Below are 15802 nucleotides of genomic sequence, written 5' to 3'. Positions count from 1 at the left end.
TGTTTCAGTGGGCTGGGCCGGGTGGCATGGCCGCAGTGTGCTCCAGCAGGCCAGGCGACGTGGCCACAGCCTGCTCTGGGGGGCAGGGCCGAGTGGCATGGCTGCAGCCTGCCAGCCCCAGAGCTGCAGCTGCTTCGGAGGCTGGGCGGGAGAACAGAGTGGCCAGAAGCAGAGAGACTCTGGCCCCGCCTCTTCTCTTCTGGCTCATCTGGCTGTGCTGCCTCTCCTTGCCCCCTCTGTGGGGGGAGGGGCTGTGTCCCACCTCTACCACTCTATACCCATTCATAAGCTGACCCCCTTCTCTGGTGCGTCCCTTTTTTACTAAAAAAAATTGGCTTATGAACAAGTATATACGGTACTTTATATTTGTATTGCATTTTTTACCCATACATCTCAAAGTAGTTAAAGATAAATATTATTAACTTTGTTTTACAGATGAGATAACTGAGGTACAAAGAGATTGAGGAAACTGCCCAAACCACAATCACTGTATCCTAGTGCTATGACCAATCTCCACTTGCCCATAGTCCTTTTCTTGATTTCACAATTTTCTTACATCTGCATCAGCTTCTAGATTATGTAGAGATATTAGACTCATCTTTAACGATGTTGTCTTCAATAAAAGTTAAATAAATATAGGCCTAAATGTATAATTGACTTTAAATCACCACAACCTAGGAATGCAGTGAAAGAACCACCACCACCATTTCAGAAATCAAAATAAAAAAAAGTTTTTATTTTTAGCAAGATATTTTCTTCTAATTTGGTTTGAGAAAATCTTTCTATAATGTATCTGATCTAGATTACGGTACAGCTGTAACTGACTATCAAAAGTCACCATCAAAAAATGCTATTCCATTGCTAAACCAAATAGCCAAAATTTATGCCATAGATTTTGAAATGTATACAAAGTACTAAAGATAAACATTTCTTAACAAAATTTTATCAGATCTTCATTTCATACAGAAATTCTGCTTATGATATTAATATCTCCTGTCTTATTGCAATATGCTTTAATGTACTTTATTTCTCTTTTATATTTTTGTGGGGGGGTATTGGGGGTTTAGCGTTTAATGGCCAATGTTTAATGGATCCTCGCTGAAGACAGGGTTTATAGCATTGACTAAAGCCTAGCATAATACAGACAAGTACTCACATCCTTTTACTTTCCTGCACAGCACTACCTATAATTGTAACCCTACAGTCAGTTGTTTATTTTAAGCCCTGAAACTCCCCAGTGCAGAGAATGCCAATTGTGTCATATTGGCTGATCACTTTAGAATGCAGTTGACATGTCCAATATGCACTAAACAGGCTACCAAATTTGTTTCACTTTCTACCAGGTCTTCTGAAACCGACATAATACTGTTTATAGATGCAGAATAAATTATGAGCTAGCACACCTCTGATTCACAGAATCTCATAGAATGAGTACGTAGTTCAATCTTCTGCAGTAAGACAGTTTACTATGGTGAAAATTCACATTACTGGGGTTTATTCTGAATTAGGTGTATACTTCATTTCTAACACTGCCAGTTAGAAACAACGGAACAAATATGAATAATAATCCACAGGCTTTATTACTGAATTGGTTCTAATTAAAGGGATACCAATGGGATATCAATGTGCAGTTATCTACAAATTTGCCATGCAGCTTTGACTGAAGAGATGAACTCAGACTGAAACAGTTCTGAACTGTAACTCTGTTCCCCTGCACCAAAGTAGTAAATAGTTTTATTCTGACAAGTATTTCTACATACTTTCACAGATATGAAATAAATTCCAATAGCTAGCAAAAGCCTTCTATAACTTGCTTCTAGCTTTACAACTAGAGTTCCAAGATGTTCATTTCATTTCAAATATGAATTCTATTTTTATACAAAAGTTAAACACACAATGGGCCTAATCCTGTGGCCAGTCTTAGTATGCAACCCCCATTGCAGTCAAGAGGCTTTCTGCGCACAGAGGAGTTACAAGATTGGACCCTATCCCTATGTATACATATGCAGTGTGCATTAACTATCAGGCAAACTAAACAGTTTTATGTAGCATCAAAGTACCACTTATACAGATTTATTATACCTGTCTTAGACAGCTTGCCTGTGCTTTTGCTGCTTCCAGAGCTATCTCCTCTTGTCAGAACTGAAATCCCACTGAAGCTGCTGGCTTTCGTTACAACTGGCTTCAGATTGCGGATGGAACTATCAGAGTCCGTGCTGCTCCAGGGTCGGGGTTCAGAGTACTGCAGCTCATTCTCAGTACTGCTTTGATGGCTGTTGGCTGATCTCCCTGAAGCTTCCTTATTGACTCTGTAATTGATCAACTAAACTTTTAATACACGCATTGTTTGCAAAGTAAGGAAGAAAAATTAAGGTGAAATGCATGAAGAATACTTTGAGATTCAAAATGATGCATTAAATACCTAAATATCTGCCGCCTTTGCTGTGTACTATTAGTTTCCTCCTCTTGGATTCTGTTGACATTTTTAACAAGAGAGCTTAGTATTTATTAAGAAAATGTAAATAGGAACCAATTTAAATTGCGAATACTCTTACCTTCTGTCAATAAGATAATTGTCTTGGGAATACAGGGCCTGGAAAAAAAGTATAAAATTTAATTTTAATTATTTTCTTTAATGATGCATAGAGACTCTAATCAAGATGGGACCCTATGGTGTTATTTTTTTACTCCAATACTTAATGTCATCCAGCTCTTCCCGTATAGTATTCCAATCCTCTTTTGTATTGACGATGCCTCCCAACTTTGTATCATCAGCAGATTTCATTAGCACACTCTTACTTTTTGAGCCAAGATAAGAAGTGAAAAATACACTAACTCCTCGCTTAACGTTGTAGTTATGTTCCTGAAAAATGTGACTTTAAGCGAAACGATGTTAAGCAAATCCAATTTCCCCATAAGAATTAATGTAAATGGAGGGGGGAGGAGGGGTTAGGTTCCAGGGAAATTTTTTTCACCAGACAAAAAACTATGTATTATATAGATATACACACAGTATACGTTTTAAACAAACAATTTAATACTGTTCACAGCTATGATGATTGTGAAGCTTGGTTGAGGTGGTGAAGTTAGAGGGTGGAAGAGGGAGGGATATTTCCCAGGGAATGCCTCGCTGCTAAATGATGAACTAGCACTCGGCTGAGCCCTCAAGGGTTAACACATTGTTGTTAATGTAGCCTCTCACACAAGGCAGCACAAACACGAGGGGGGGGGAAGACTTTATAGTTTTCAAATAACTATTTTTGAGCTCTGCAAGTGTAAAATGTATAAATATTAGATCAATAGGGCTCCCTACAGTCTGACAGATACCATAAAGGAATGTAGTGATCTGAAAAGCCAAATTATGATCTCCCACCCTTTTCACTCACCTGCACTATGCAACCATTATCTACGTACATGACAGTGTGGAATGATTATGGACTATTGAGAAAAATATCAGTTTCAAGATATTTGATATATTTATTTTGTCAATACTGAAATATATTAATGACTATTCAAGTGAATCCAAAGGCAAGGAAACAATATGTAAAATAATTTAAGCCTAACAATTATCTATCTAAGGCATTCTTATTTACATACAAAGAATAGAAAGGGACTGCACATTGACTGAAAGGCTCATACACACACTGCCAAAGTTCTGAAACATTGCCTTGGGCGGTCAAAAGGAACTGAGAGGCAGTTGGAGTCAATTTGCCCCTTTACCCTCTCAGGTGGGAGGCAAGAGGACACTCAGGGTGCAGACACAGCCCAAATACACTGTTGGCCAAAAGAATCCAAACTTAAGTGCATGACACAAGCACACCAACAGTAATACATTTGGACAGGCACTTGAAGAACCATTACTTCTGAACATTCTGGGTTGAACGATTGTTTCTTAGTTTTGGTTAACTGCTTTCTAAAGGAATAATACAGAGGACAAGTAAAATATACAAATTAAAATAAGTAAATGTTCTGATAAGTACTGTAGAATAATTTGTTAACAAAAAGTTTGTTCTCTTTTGCTGTTGGACAAAGTAGAAAATACTTTAATATATATAGGTGCAGCAAAACTAGTCTACCAAAGATTATTCTTCTCATTTTAGAATGAGAATCTTTTTTTGTGTGCAGATAACGCAAAAAGGCACCTTAAAACAGATGTCCTTCCTGTATGTTTTTTATTTATGCTTATTTTACTGACAAACAAGGCTGAATTCCAATTAGCACTGCAGAGATAATGCTGCTCTGGAACAGTGAGTTGGATATTTTACTTTCTCAGATGTTCTCATAATGATCATCAAAACCATCAGAACTGTTAAGTATCAGAGGGGTAGTTGTGTTAGTTTGGATCTGTAAAAGCAGCAAAGAGTCCTGTGGCACCTTATAGACTAACAGACGTTTTGGAGCATGAGCTTTCGTGGGTGAATACCCACTTCGTCGGATGCATGTAGTGGAAATCTCCAGGGGCAGGTATATATATGCAAGCAAGAAGCAGGCTAGAGATTATATGCAAGCAAGAACGAGGTTATCTCTAGCCTGCTTCTTGCTTGCATATATATACCTGCCCCTGGAGATTTCCACTACATGCATCCGACGAAGTGGGTATTCACCCACGAAAGCTCATGCTCCAAAACGTCTGTTAGTCTATAAGGTGCCACAGGACTCTTTGCTGCTTTTACAGAACTGTTAACTAACCTTTTTTTTATTTTTTATTTTTTTTTAAAAACACACTGTATATAGATGAAAACCTACATCAAGAAGAAAAATCCTTTAAAATATGAACTATGGGTACCTGTATGTATGCAATTGTCAGACTGAAAAAAATTTCCCAAGAGAAAGATGCAGTGAGATTTCCTTTTCATTTAATACCTACATCTTGTGCAAATATTCGTTCTCTAGCTCTCTGGTACTCTTCTTCTCGTTCTTCTATAGATTTGCTTCTTCTGTCATCTTTTAAGCGTATTCGCATCTAAATTAAATTAAATAAGTGATTAGGTAAAATACCAATTTCTACAAGAAAACAGCATGAATTTATAGACAAGGCATCAATATGAAAATATTAAAGTTTCATACATTTACCTGGTTATCATCTTTGTCTAAACTAGAATTATCTCTTTTAAGGATGTACCGTTTCTGAAAATCTTCACATTTCTCATCCTTTATATGCTCACAAAACTTTTGATCAGGTCTAAAGAAAGTGATTACGAAAAAAAGTTATATTTCAGACAAAATGATGAACAATTTTATAAATATATAAATCCATATATCAATATAAGAGATAGACTGTTTCTCAAACTATTACACTTGGTGTCAGTGTATTAAAATATCACATATAAAATATTACAATTTGACTGGAGTGTTGGGTTTCATAATAAGCTGTTGACCTGCAAACTGAAAAAATATCAAAAGTATAAAATGTTTCTGTAACCTGACAACTCTTGCTGTCATGAGGCACACAAAACCTTTTTCTAAAACAGACCTATTCCTTCAAAGTATGTTTTCAATTCCCAATGAAAGTAGCAAGCAAGCAGGTTTCACTAAGGACTCAGAAGTTTCTCATAATCCATAGTTGTAGCAATGCAAGGGAATTTAGGATGTGCATGAGACTGAATGATAAGTGTCTACTGTTTAAACAACTACAAAACTTATTTCAAGGGAAATAAAACCATAAGGAGATGGGAGTGATGGAAAACAAATTAAACTAGTAAAATAAACAATAGAAAAAGGCAGGAGGAGGAAGAATGCAGTCATGCATGCAAGCAGAAGTCTTGCAAGAATGCAGGAAGCTAGAGTTCATGAGGTTTTTTTTTTTTTGGTTTTTTTTTTGTTAAATCCAACTGCCTTATGAATGGATCATTAGACCTCCTCCAAACTACTGATAGGTAACAAAAACTACTGACAACAATGGCAGTTATGCTAAATTATTTACAGTTGCTTGATCAGTTCTCAGACAACTGGAAGGAATTTGGCTATTGAAGAGTATACATATATATGGTCTGTATTTCGGTTTTTTTTTTAGTTATTACTCAGAGCATTTGTATAAAAGCAGGATTTTTTTTCCTTTATAATGTGAACTGCAGTACTTTTAACCAAACCTAACTAAATGGTTGCTGGATGCCCAAACATACTTAGCAGGCATTTCAGAGAACCTTTAGACTGTCTTACCTCTTTCTTTTAAAGGTCCCTGAATTTACTGCCCTGCAATCACCAACTTCCCACTCCACTGAGACGTCCCAGTGTGGACTGGGTTGTTGATATCAGTAACACCACTGATCGACGCTGGAGCGGGGAATCTGCCTATGAGGAAAAGGTAAGTTTGGTTTTATTCAATATGGAGCAGATCTCCAAGATTTTCTTTCTAAATTCTTATTTTATATCCCAAGTGATTTAAAATAAGAATACTGAAAACCTTAAAAAAATCATCCTGCTGTCTATAGGTTAGATGAAATGCCTGCTAATTAGTAATTGCATTCATTAGGGCTTCCAGAGACTATTCACAAGATTGTTGGGTAGTGTTTTTGTTTTTAAAGAGAAACATTCCAGTTTGCAATTAAGAGTTCTTTCACTACTGCTATTTATTCCCCACTTCAAGTAATCATAATCCCTGGTCTGAGACATCAGACTTTGTGGGCATGGAAATGCCTGATTTGAGAAATATGAAAGTATAAGTTCAGATAGGGAATTTATAGCAAAACCAAATGGATTCAAATAGTAAAAATATTTAGTACCTCAAAATTTATATATACTTTCCATCTTCAAAGTACCCTACAAACATTTATTGGTTAAACCCAATGCCCATCAGAGTGTTACTAGTCCCATTTTACAGATTACAAAATTGAGGTAAATGGATTAGATTATTTTGTGGCCCAAAAATCAGAGGGAATCCATGTTAGCACTGGGATTAGAACTCAGGCCCTCCTAGCTCCTAGATTTGTGCCCAAACCACTAGAACATGCCACTCTCAAAGATCCTGTTTCATGCAAATATACTGAGTAATAAAAACAACCAAAAAGTACAAAAGAAATATATTAGCAGAATGGTTCAGAGAGAATAGCTGTGTGTTGTAAATCTTGGCTTTCAAATGGGCTTAGACTTTCTAGAGCTTTCATCAGCAGGGTTAAATCAGACTTCATCTTTCTTACACAGGTTGTGTGCGCACATGCGTGGACGTATGTGTAGAAGACAGACAGGTCTTTTGGATGAAACATATACTGCGTGTGGATATTGAAGATCTCATGATCCCATTGTGACACTATCTCGGGGAAACACCCTGCACCCCCATTTTCATCCTTATAATATGATTATGTGGCATCCAGTGCAAAGTTTGTCATGTCGGGTGTCTTTGGAAGGCTCATGATGCACTGATCGTTGTTATAGTAATGTTATAGGTTGTAATTTCATGTATATAATTATGAGGCTGAAAAAGTGTCCTGATGGCTTAAAACAAGCCCAGGCAAAACTCTGCAGGAACAGAGGGGCAGTTCACATCTCATCAGGGCATGTATGGGACAAACCCAGCCCAGCCTCACAGGAACAAAGGACACTGGCCTAGGCAGCAACAAAGGATTTGTTCGACTCTCGAGTGAGTTATCCCCTCTTCCCTTGGTCAGTCTGAGACTACGATGAGGTAATGTTCACCTGACCCTGAAGGGGGGGGCAGAGGCAAACTCAAGAGGGAAGAAAGAACATGATAAAAGGGAGATGCGTTTGCCATGTTCTTCCTCTGTCTTCCACCTCCACCTTCAGACACCACCACCAAGCGACTGCAGTGCTGATCAAAGGGGAGAGCCTGGCTGAAGGGCAACCAGCCAGCCTCTGGTGAGAAGCATCTAAGTTTGTAAGGGCACTGAAAATGTTAAGATCAGCTTATAATGCATTTTGCTTTTATTTCATTTGACCAAATCTGATTTGTTGTGCTTTGACTTATAATCGCTTAAAATCTATCTTTTGGTAGTTAATAAATTTATTTATTTATTCTACCTGAAGGAGTGTGTTTGGTTTGAAGCGTGTCAAGAGATTCCCCCTTGGGATAACAAGCCTGGTACATATCAATTTCTTTGTTAAATTGATGAACTCATGTAAGCTTGCAGTGTCCAGCGTAACATAACTAGACACTGCAAGACGGAGGTTCCTAGGGTTATGTCTGGGACTGGAGATATTGGCTAGTGTCATTTGGTTGCACAATCCAAGCTCTGGCTGGCCAAAAGTGCTCACTCACGTAACTGGGAGCAGACTACATGTTATAGGCTGTGCGTGAACAGCCCGGTAGTAGGTGTTCTCACAGCAAAGCAGGGTAAGGCTGGCTCCCAGACTCGAGGATTGGAGTGACCTAGCAGATTCTGGTCCAGATAACACCAGGGGAACGTCACACCCATGTCTCCTTATGTAATAGGGGTTTGCCCTGTGTCCTTGGCAAGAATGTCCCAACCCCCACAACTGTATAGCTGTGATTGTCAATTTGGTTTCTACCTTCCACCCAGCTATATCTATTAATTACTTAACAGTGAGATGAAAGTTAATATATACATTTAAGATATTATTACTGAAAGCAGTTTTCAAAGTTGTCCAACTGTTCTTTAAACCTGGCTTCTTAAATTCTGAACACAATCAAAAGACTACAAATTTTAATCAAATTCAACAACATTTGAGAGAAAAAAAATGACTTAAAAGTTATAATTAAAAATGCAAATAGTAAAGTAAACAAGGCCAGTTCAAGCAATGCTGGAAACCTTCCCAACCCCATTCCCCCATTAAGTGGGCCTCCACATGATAGAAACCAAAATTCAGTGAGGCCTCTTATCACTTCACTTTGCCACAAGCTGTCCTATTGTTCTAGTTCAGGGGCTGCCGCTTATTCCCACAGAGAAGCGACAAGGAATGTATCTAGAACTAGTGGTGTGTGTTTCTGAATAGAGTTACAGAATTAATGGACTTTTTTTTTAAAATACAAAGACAGAGCCTGTGATGTGACCCATCCAGGGCTGCAATACATACTCTGATCTCACCAAGAGCTAAGGATCTTATTAACGTGACAGCTTTAATATGGACTTTCATATTTCACATCACATAGCACCGAATGAACAACAAAGATCTCAGTGGCGCCCATCCTTGGGAGAGTGAGCTCCCAAGTGTTAACTGACTCCTGAGGCTGCAGATTTGGTATCATTGTCTAAATTGGCCTTGAGAGTAAATCCATGCACCAAAATTTGAAGAATTATTTCAAAATTATGACAACTTACATTCTCGTATTGCTAGTTTTGTTTATTATCACTGACTTCCCACTCTGGTCCACATTATGTTCCAATCCAAAGTAAGCAGCTACTCTGTGCAACAGCATTCTATGGTAAGATGTCATGGGGGGAAACTTTTTGCGTGGAATTCTGGAAGAGAAAAGTACTCGTTTTACGAAACAACAAAAATACTTTTGAATAATTTTGTTAAAATTGCAGCACTTACTCGTTATTACCAATGAAATCTAAAATTTCCTGTTCTAATTTCAGCAGCATCATTCTGTCCCTGAAAATAAAATACAACACTCATATAGGAAACACTCCAGAATTGCAAATATATGAATTTTAAACATGCATAGATAACATCCGTTCCCCTAATGACCAGGCAACGATAGCAGTTTACCAGGAGGACCATAAGTTATCTAATTTGCTAGTGCGTGTGTGGATTTTTAGAGTAGAATTGTTCTGTCTTGTAAGAAACCAGAATACAAAGAGCCCTCTCTATCTCTCTCTTCCCATGAGAGTCAGCAGAAACAACAGTCATTGAGATGATGTGCTCAAGTGAAAAGAATAAAATGGCTTCAAATCACTACCATTGTGGTCCCTGCTGGCTAATATGGGTAAGCAGGACTCCCAAATGGACATGGCACAAAAGACAATTACCTCCTGTGCAGGAGATGGGTCGCTGGCCATGGGGCTATCCACACTGCTGTCTTGGGCATGGCCAGCAGGGGAATCAGAAGTTGCTGGGTCTCTGCAGCCTCTGAGCAGGCCAAGAAGGAGGCAGGGATGAGGGGTGGGAAAGGGAATGGGGGCTGGTCCCCGGTCTCTGCCTCTGCCTCTCCTATGGTCAGTGCAACTGGCACCCCCTACTCCAAAGTGTGTGTGGAACTCTTCACTCCTGCACAGGCCAAAGGATCTCAGCAAACACACTGACCACAGCAGGGCAAACTGCCTGTCTCTTCCCTGAGGTAGGAAGGGGAGGGGAATGCATATCATTAGAAAAATTTCTGGGAGCGTCCTTGCCTTGATATGTCGTTCAAGTAAAAGGTGTGCTATTCTCTTATTTAATTGAACTGTATACTTCTTAACCCCATTAATGCCTTAATGGCTAAATTCTAAAAGGTTATCTGATTCTAGAATCTAGAACTATATTTCTGCACGTGGCTCACCAAGGTGCCCCAAAATTTCCATCCAGCCCACAACACTGAAAACACTGACCATCCAAAATGTGCAATTTCTCCCTGTAACTTAGACACTGGCATCTTCTATATAGGACCAAAATAAAACAAGGGAATATGTTACAAAATATATATATACACACACTTGAATTTCTTTGCCCTTTTCATAGCTCCCTATAGATAACAATACATGAAGAGTTTTTAAAATATGATAAAACATTCTTTAATGAAAATATGTAAGTCACTTATTATTTTTGTCAACTGCAGATCTTCATTCTCAATTTCTTCTTCAAATTCATAACTATGAACATAAAACTATGAATAAAAGATAAAAAACTTCGTTTTCATATATCTTTTTTTCAAATATGGCCCAGGCAGGTAGTGAAAAGTAGTTACCATCTGATGACTGCTTGTAACTTACATAACGTGAGTTTCAATACAGTTCTTAGTGTCACCATTACCACAATTATGAATGTAACTGACATTAATTAGAACCTTTATTTGAAGCCTCAGTAAAGGGACCAAGGAATTAATGGGAATGGAAAACTTACTGAACTTTCACCCCTAGAAGCAATTCATCCAGGTCAAGACTGAGACAAACTGATGGAGGAGCAAGGGGAGGCTTGACCTGCTGCTGCCAGTACTACATTTTCATGTAACCTGTCATCTTTCAGCAGCACTAAATTCAACTAATGTTAAAAATTTCATGGATGCTTAGATTTTAAGACCAAAAGAAATAATTACTATAATTTAGTCCAATCTCCTGCAAAATCCAGGCGACAAAATTTCACCCCGTAACTCCTGCATCAAGCTCTTAACTTCTGGTTGAACCAGCACATTTTTTTGAAAGATATCCAATTTTAATTTAAAGACTTAAAGTGATGGAGAAGCTATCAGATTCCCAGCTATCACATTCCCATTGTTTTAATGGTTAATTACTCTAAGGGTACGTCCACACTACCCGCCAGATTGGGGGTAGCGATCAATCTATCGGGTATCGATTTATCGTGTCTCGTCTAGACAAGATAAATTGATCCCCAAATGCGTTCCCCATCGACTCCAGAACTCCACTAGGGCGAGAGGTGGAAGTGGAGTCGACAGGGGAGCCGTGGCTGTCAATCCCGCGCCATGAGGACGGGAGGTAAGTCGATCTAAGATATGTCGACTTCAGCTACGCTATTCTCATAGCTGAAGTTGTGTATCTTAGATCAATCGCTCCCCCCCCACCCAGCGTAGACCAGGTCTCACTGTTACAAATTTGCACTCTTTCCAGTCTTCATTTGCCTTGACAAAAGCTTCAAGTCGTGACAACAGCTAGGCAGCTCATGCACTGCGACTACTGTCTCTCATGCTAACCAGTACTATTTCATTCTTTCCTTGTAATCCCCTCCAGTTCGTTGTATTCGCTTCTTGTCTCTTGTTAGATACTTAGGGTGTAACTTTAAAAAGTTACCTAAACTGGAAAGGATGGTGAAAAAACTGTTTTTGGTGGAGAGGGAGGACAAAAAGTCCATCTCAGCAGCAGTATCTTAAATGGTTTCTAAACTCACAACTGCTCATGATTAACTAACCTTTTTCATTTATAAATATAAAATCAGTCATTAACACAGCTAGTGTAGCTCTAAAAGAGAAACAGTACAAAACAACTGTTTCAGTGAAAACTGTGGCCCTTGTATCATTTGGATCAGCATCATGATAAAAACAACTATTGAAACATGGCTGTATTATACAGCTTGGTTGTATAATACAGCTTGGTTCTCGGGGCGCAAAACATTATTTACACCAATCAAGCCAGTCATAGCTACACAGTATTCTTATCCCAGTAATAACAAGGCTTATGAATTTGGAGCTCACATACCCTGGGGATGGGCTTTGTATAAGTTAGATAAGACAGAAGTCCACAAAAAGGGAGAACGTTTGACAGTTTGAAAAGAAGAGTAGAAAAATCAAGCCTTGACATTTAAATCTCTTCTTAAAAAAATGTTTTCAGAAACATTGTATACATTTTACAATTATATGAAACTGAAGACGTTAAAACGTTGAGTACATTCTGATGCTTTACTATAAAATTTGCCAGACTGCTTCCAGCACCAGGGATCTATTTTACTTTTAATATTCACATTTAACTCCCATTATCGTTGAAGTGCAGTTACTGTCAGGAAATAACATTAAAAGTGACACCTTGCATTCCACATACTTCTCTCTTCCACAACTGGTATACAAACTTCACTCTGTCCTTGAGTTAACTTAGATTTTTTCCTACTGACGGTAATGCAGGCTCAACCTGGTACCCCAAAACTCAGGTGGTATTTGCTGATTTATTTAAAAAAAAATTTTTTTTTTAAATCACCACCACCATCACCAACTAAAATAATTCTGGAATAAGAATCCATTCCTCAGATACCAGACTTAGTGTGTTGGTTGCGCATTAGAGTATCCTCCAACAGACTGAAGAGTGATAGCAAAGCTGTTCTTGGAAGGCTGATTTTTGCCTAGCATGTCTGTCCTGGGCTCTGAGACCTCTTCTTACTTATGAGGAAGAACCAGAAGATGTGCAGTGGATCCTGTTGCCCCACTCCTCCCTGTACCTCAAATAGTTTTGTTGGTACCCCTAAATCCTGCTCACCCCTGCACAGTAGAACCATGTCAAATCTATCGCCAGACAGACCCTGGAGGTCCAAAGAGATTAGGGAAGGATGTGCTTCTTGATGTGCAAAGCAGGAAAAAAAAGAAGAGTAGTTATATTAGTTATGTGGCATTGATAAGAAGAGGTGGGGTTGTAAACTCAGCACACACATTTTGTAGACACAAAGGGACACATTCCTCCTCTCGGTTCCACAGATAAAGCTCCCTCTGAAATCATTGGAATTTACACCCATATAACCTGAGGCAGGGTTTGGCCCATATTGACACCACCAATGAGTGAGTTTGAGAGATGCTTTTCTTACTATAACTACATCTGAAGGTGTGTTACATATTGAAAAAAAGAACAAACCTCAGGACCTGCTATTCAACACCATTGCAACGTACCACATTTTTGCATAGCCAAGTAAAAATATTACACAAGGATGCTGATCCTGCAGACACTTATCAGTAAATTTGTAAACATGAGTAGTCCTATTGAACTCATAACATGGATAAGTGTAGGGCCCAGATCAGTTAGAGTACAGGGGAGTCAGCATTTTAAAATGTTTAGACACTCCACATCAACTATACAAGATCACGTTTAAGACCTTTGCAAGCTAAGGTGTTTCTAGTGAAAGCTCTCAACATGCAGCAGATTAACTAAAAACAAAAAGAGAGAAAAATTAAATTAATTCAAAACATTTTAATTTAATTTACCTGGGATTGTTTTTGAGTGTATTTACTAAAAATTCATGTAGATCTATGCCAGTTGAATCTGTGTATTCTTGGCTGGAATCTATAAAAAAATGTAACATGATGTTATTGAAAAGATCATGTGCTCATTCTCTGAACATGGTTCTTATTACATTTTTAAGGTGCTGTTCATATAAGTGATTGAATAAGTAAAACTCGGAATCTGGTAAATCTAAGACTGAGATGCATATATCGCGCATTAGCTGATCAACAGATACCATTCCTAACTCGGTAAACTCAGCCTCACAATAGCGAAGAAGAGCTCTGTGTAGCTCTAAAGCTTGTTTCTCTCACCAACAGAAGATGGTCCAATGAAAGACCCACCTTGTCTCTATAGTAGCTAAGGAAATGACATACAAGCAACAAAGTCTCATTTTGCAGATCCAATGTGGAATCGTAGGTTTTATAACTACTTTTGTCAGTCAGCTGAGGTAACTGCATATTTTCAAGCATTATAGATTAGCTCTAGGTGACATGTAATACTTGAAAAAGTACAAGTCTAACCTTTGTGACACATGATTTATCATGTATTGCTACAAGCTCCCGTTCGGTGTACCTATCCTTCAGTGGAATTACACATTCAAGAGATGCCTTCTGTGACTTCTCTTCAACAACTTCCAAATATCTCCTCACAAGAGCAAACATTTCAGGTTACGTAGCGCCTCTTCTGGTTCCTGCTGTTTTCAACCCCTATTAGCTTGGGTGCCTATGCTTTGTGCCTCAGAATAGGTGATGCAGAAAGAAATTTTATCTACCTTTGAACTATGTATTGGCACCCATCACTGCAATATCTGAGCACCTCCAAGTGTTCTAATTCTTAGGGCTCTCTTCTTAAAAAGATATGCTGAACCTCCAACCCATTTCCAAGTTAAGAGCAGCATAGACTTGTGCCTAGGCTCCAGCTGCCCCTGCTGGTCAGTCCTGGATTGCCTTAACCCAGCCTGCTCTCAATTGCTCTTGAAAACAAGATGCCAAATTTCCAGCACCATTCCTGGTAAAACATTTATAAAGCTGAAAAATGAGGTGCTCTTTATTTTAGTAATTTTGGTAAATTTGTTTAATTATCAGTTTTTAAACTATAACAATTTAGTAATCATCAATGGGTAACCGAACTCTAACATTAGGCAAGTTTCTATTTTCAGCACACTTTACAAGTTAAAGTGCTTAAACTACCAAATGAAATGTAACAAGATAGAATAGTAGAGATAGGCAACAGTTTTAAGTCTATTACTCTGCCTTTAATTCCCTATCATCATTTTGACAAGAATAATTTCTTTCATGATTTGTTTAGGGAACATATTAAAGGATAAACACACTGGTTGGGTTAAAAGAACATCATGGTGTGGCTTTCTCCACCCAAAACTTGATTTCAAGATTTGAGGACAAAAAAAAAAACCCCTCAGTTAATTCCTGTATCCCAACTATTTTAATTTGTGTGAACTTCTGATTTCCAACAAGGAAAAGAGGCACTGAAATGACACAAGAAAGGCGGCTATGGGTTTGAAGTACATTGTAAATATAAGTACTAGAAATTTCATTAAAAAAATACTGGTTTTATGGCACTGCAGCACAATTTATTTGATTCAAGATGTCTGGATAAATGTTTTGGGGTAATTTATTTGAACAAAGGCTGACCTAAAACCTCAGGATTATCCATCAGCTAACATATATACTCAAAGTTTTGCCATTTAATAAAGTGTTGTGCACCAGGGAGGGGAACAAATTTGTATTATTTTTGTATATCTGCTATCTCAGTTATCCTTTAAGTTTCTGGTAAATTGAAAAGAATAGCTCGTCCTTAACAAACCAGTCCACAACACTGTAAATGTTCAGGATGTTTTTACTCCTGCTATTGACCCACTCCCATCTTCATTCTGAAGAACTTAGAAATCTTTCTCCTTTTAGGGACCTCTCAAAAAGCACTTATACATTTCTGTAAGAATATTGGCTTCTCATGAACATGGGGAAAGCCTCCCCCATTTGCTTCTCCCATACAAAGCCAAGGCACAATCTCAGCTC

General features: G+C 38.3%; 1 protein-coding gene across 10 annotated transcripts in view; it reads right to left on the bottom strand.

Annotated features, from left to right (window-relative positions):
- R3HDM1 (R3H domain containing 1) overlaps positions 1-15802 on the bottom strand; it is a 129313-nt gene that overhangs the window by 52235 nt on the left and 61276 nt on the right. For 7 of the 10 annotated variants that reach the window (XM_044978463.1, XM_044978453.1, XM_044978459.1 and 4 more), the window contains 8 exons: positions 13748-13826; positions 9451-9510; positions 9234-9374; positions 5074-5182; positions 4868-4963; positions 2556-2593; positions 2423-2473; positions 2083-2309 (listed from right to left, as the gene is read on the bottom strand). In XM_044978463.1, the coding sequence (XP_044834398.1) occupies positions 2083-2309; positions 2423-2473; positions 2556-2593; positions 4868-4963; positions 5074-5182; positions 9234-9374; positions 9451-9510; positions 13748-13826 (801 nt within the window). The remainder of the gene's footprint in view (positions 1-2082; positions 2310-2422; positions 2474-2555; positions 2594-4867; positions 4964-5073; positions 5183-9233; positions 9375-9450; positions 9511-13747; positions 13827-15802) is intronic. The other 3 variants (XM_044978460.1, XM_044978456.1, XM_044978457.1) reach the window with 3 other exon arrangements.

Source organism: Mauremys mutica, chromosome 10 (assembly GCF_020497125.1).
Source record: "Mauremys mutica isolate MM-2020 ecotype Southern chromosome 10, ASM2049712v1, whole genome shotgun sequence".
NCBI classification, from domain to species: domain Eukaryota; kingdom Metazoa; phylum Chordata; order Testudines; family Geoemydidae; genus Mauremys; species Mauremys mutica.
This window is presented reverse-complemented; position numbering and strand designations above follow the sequence as displayed.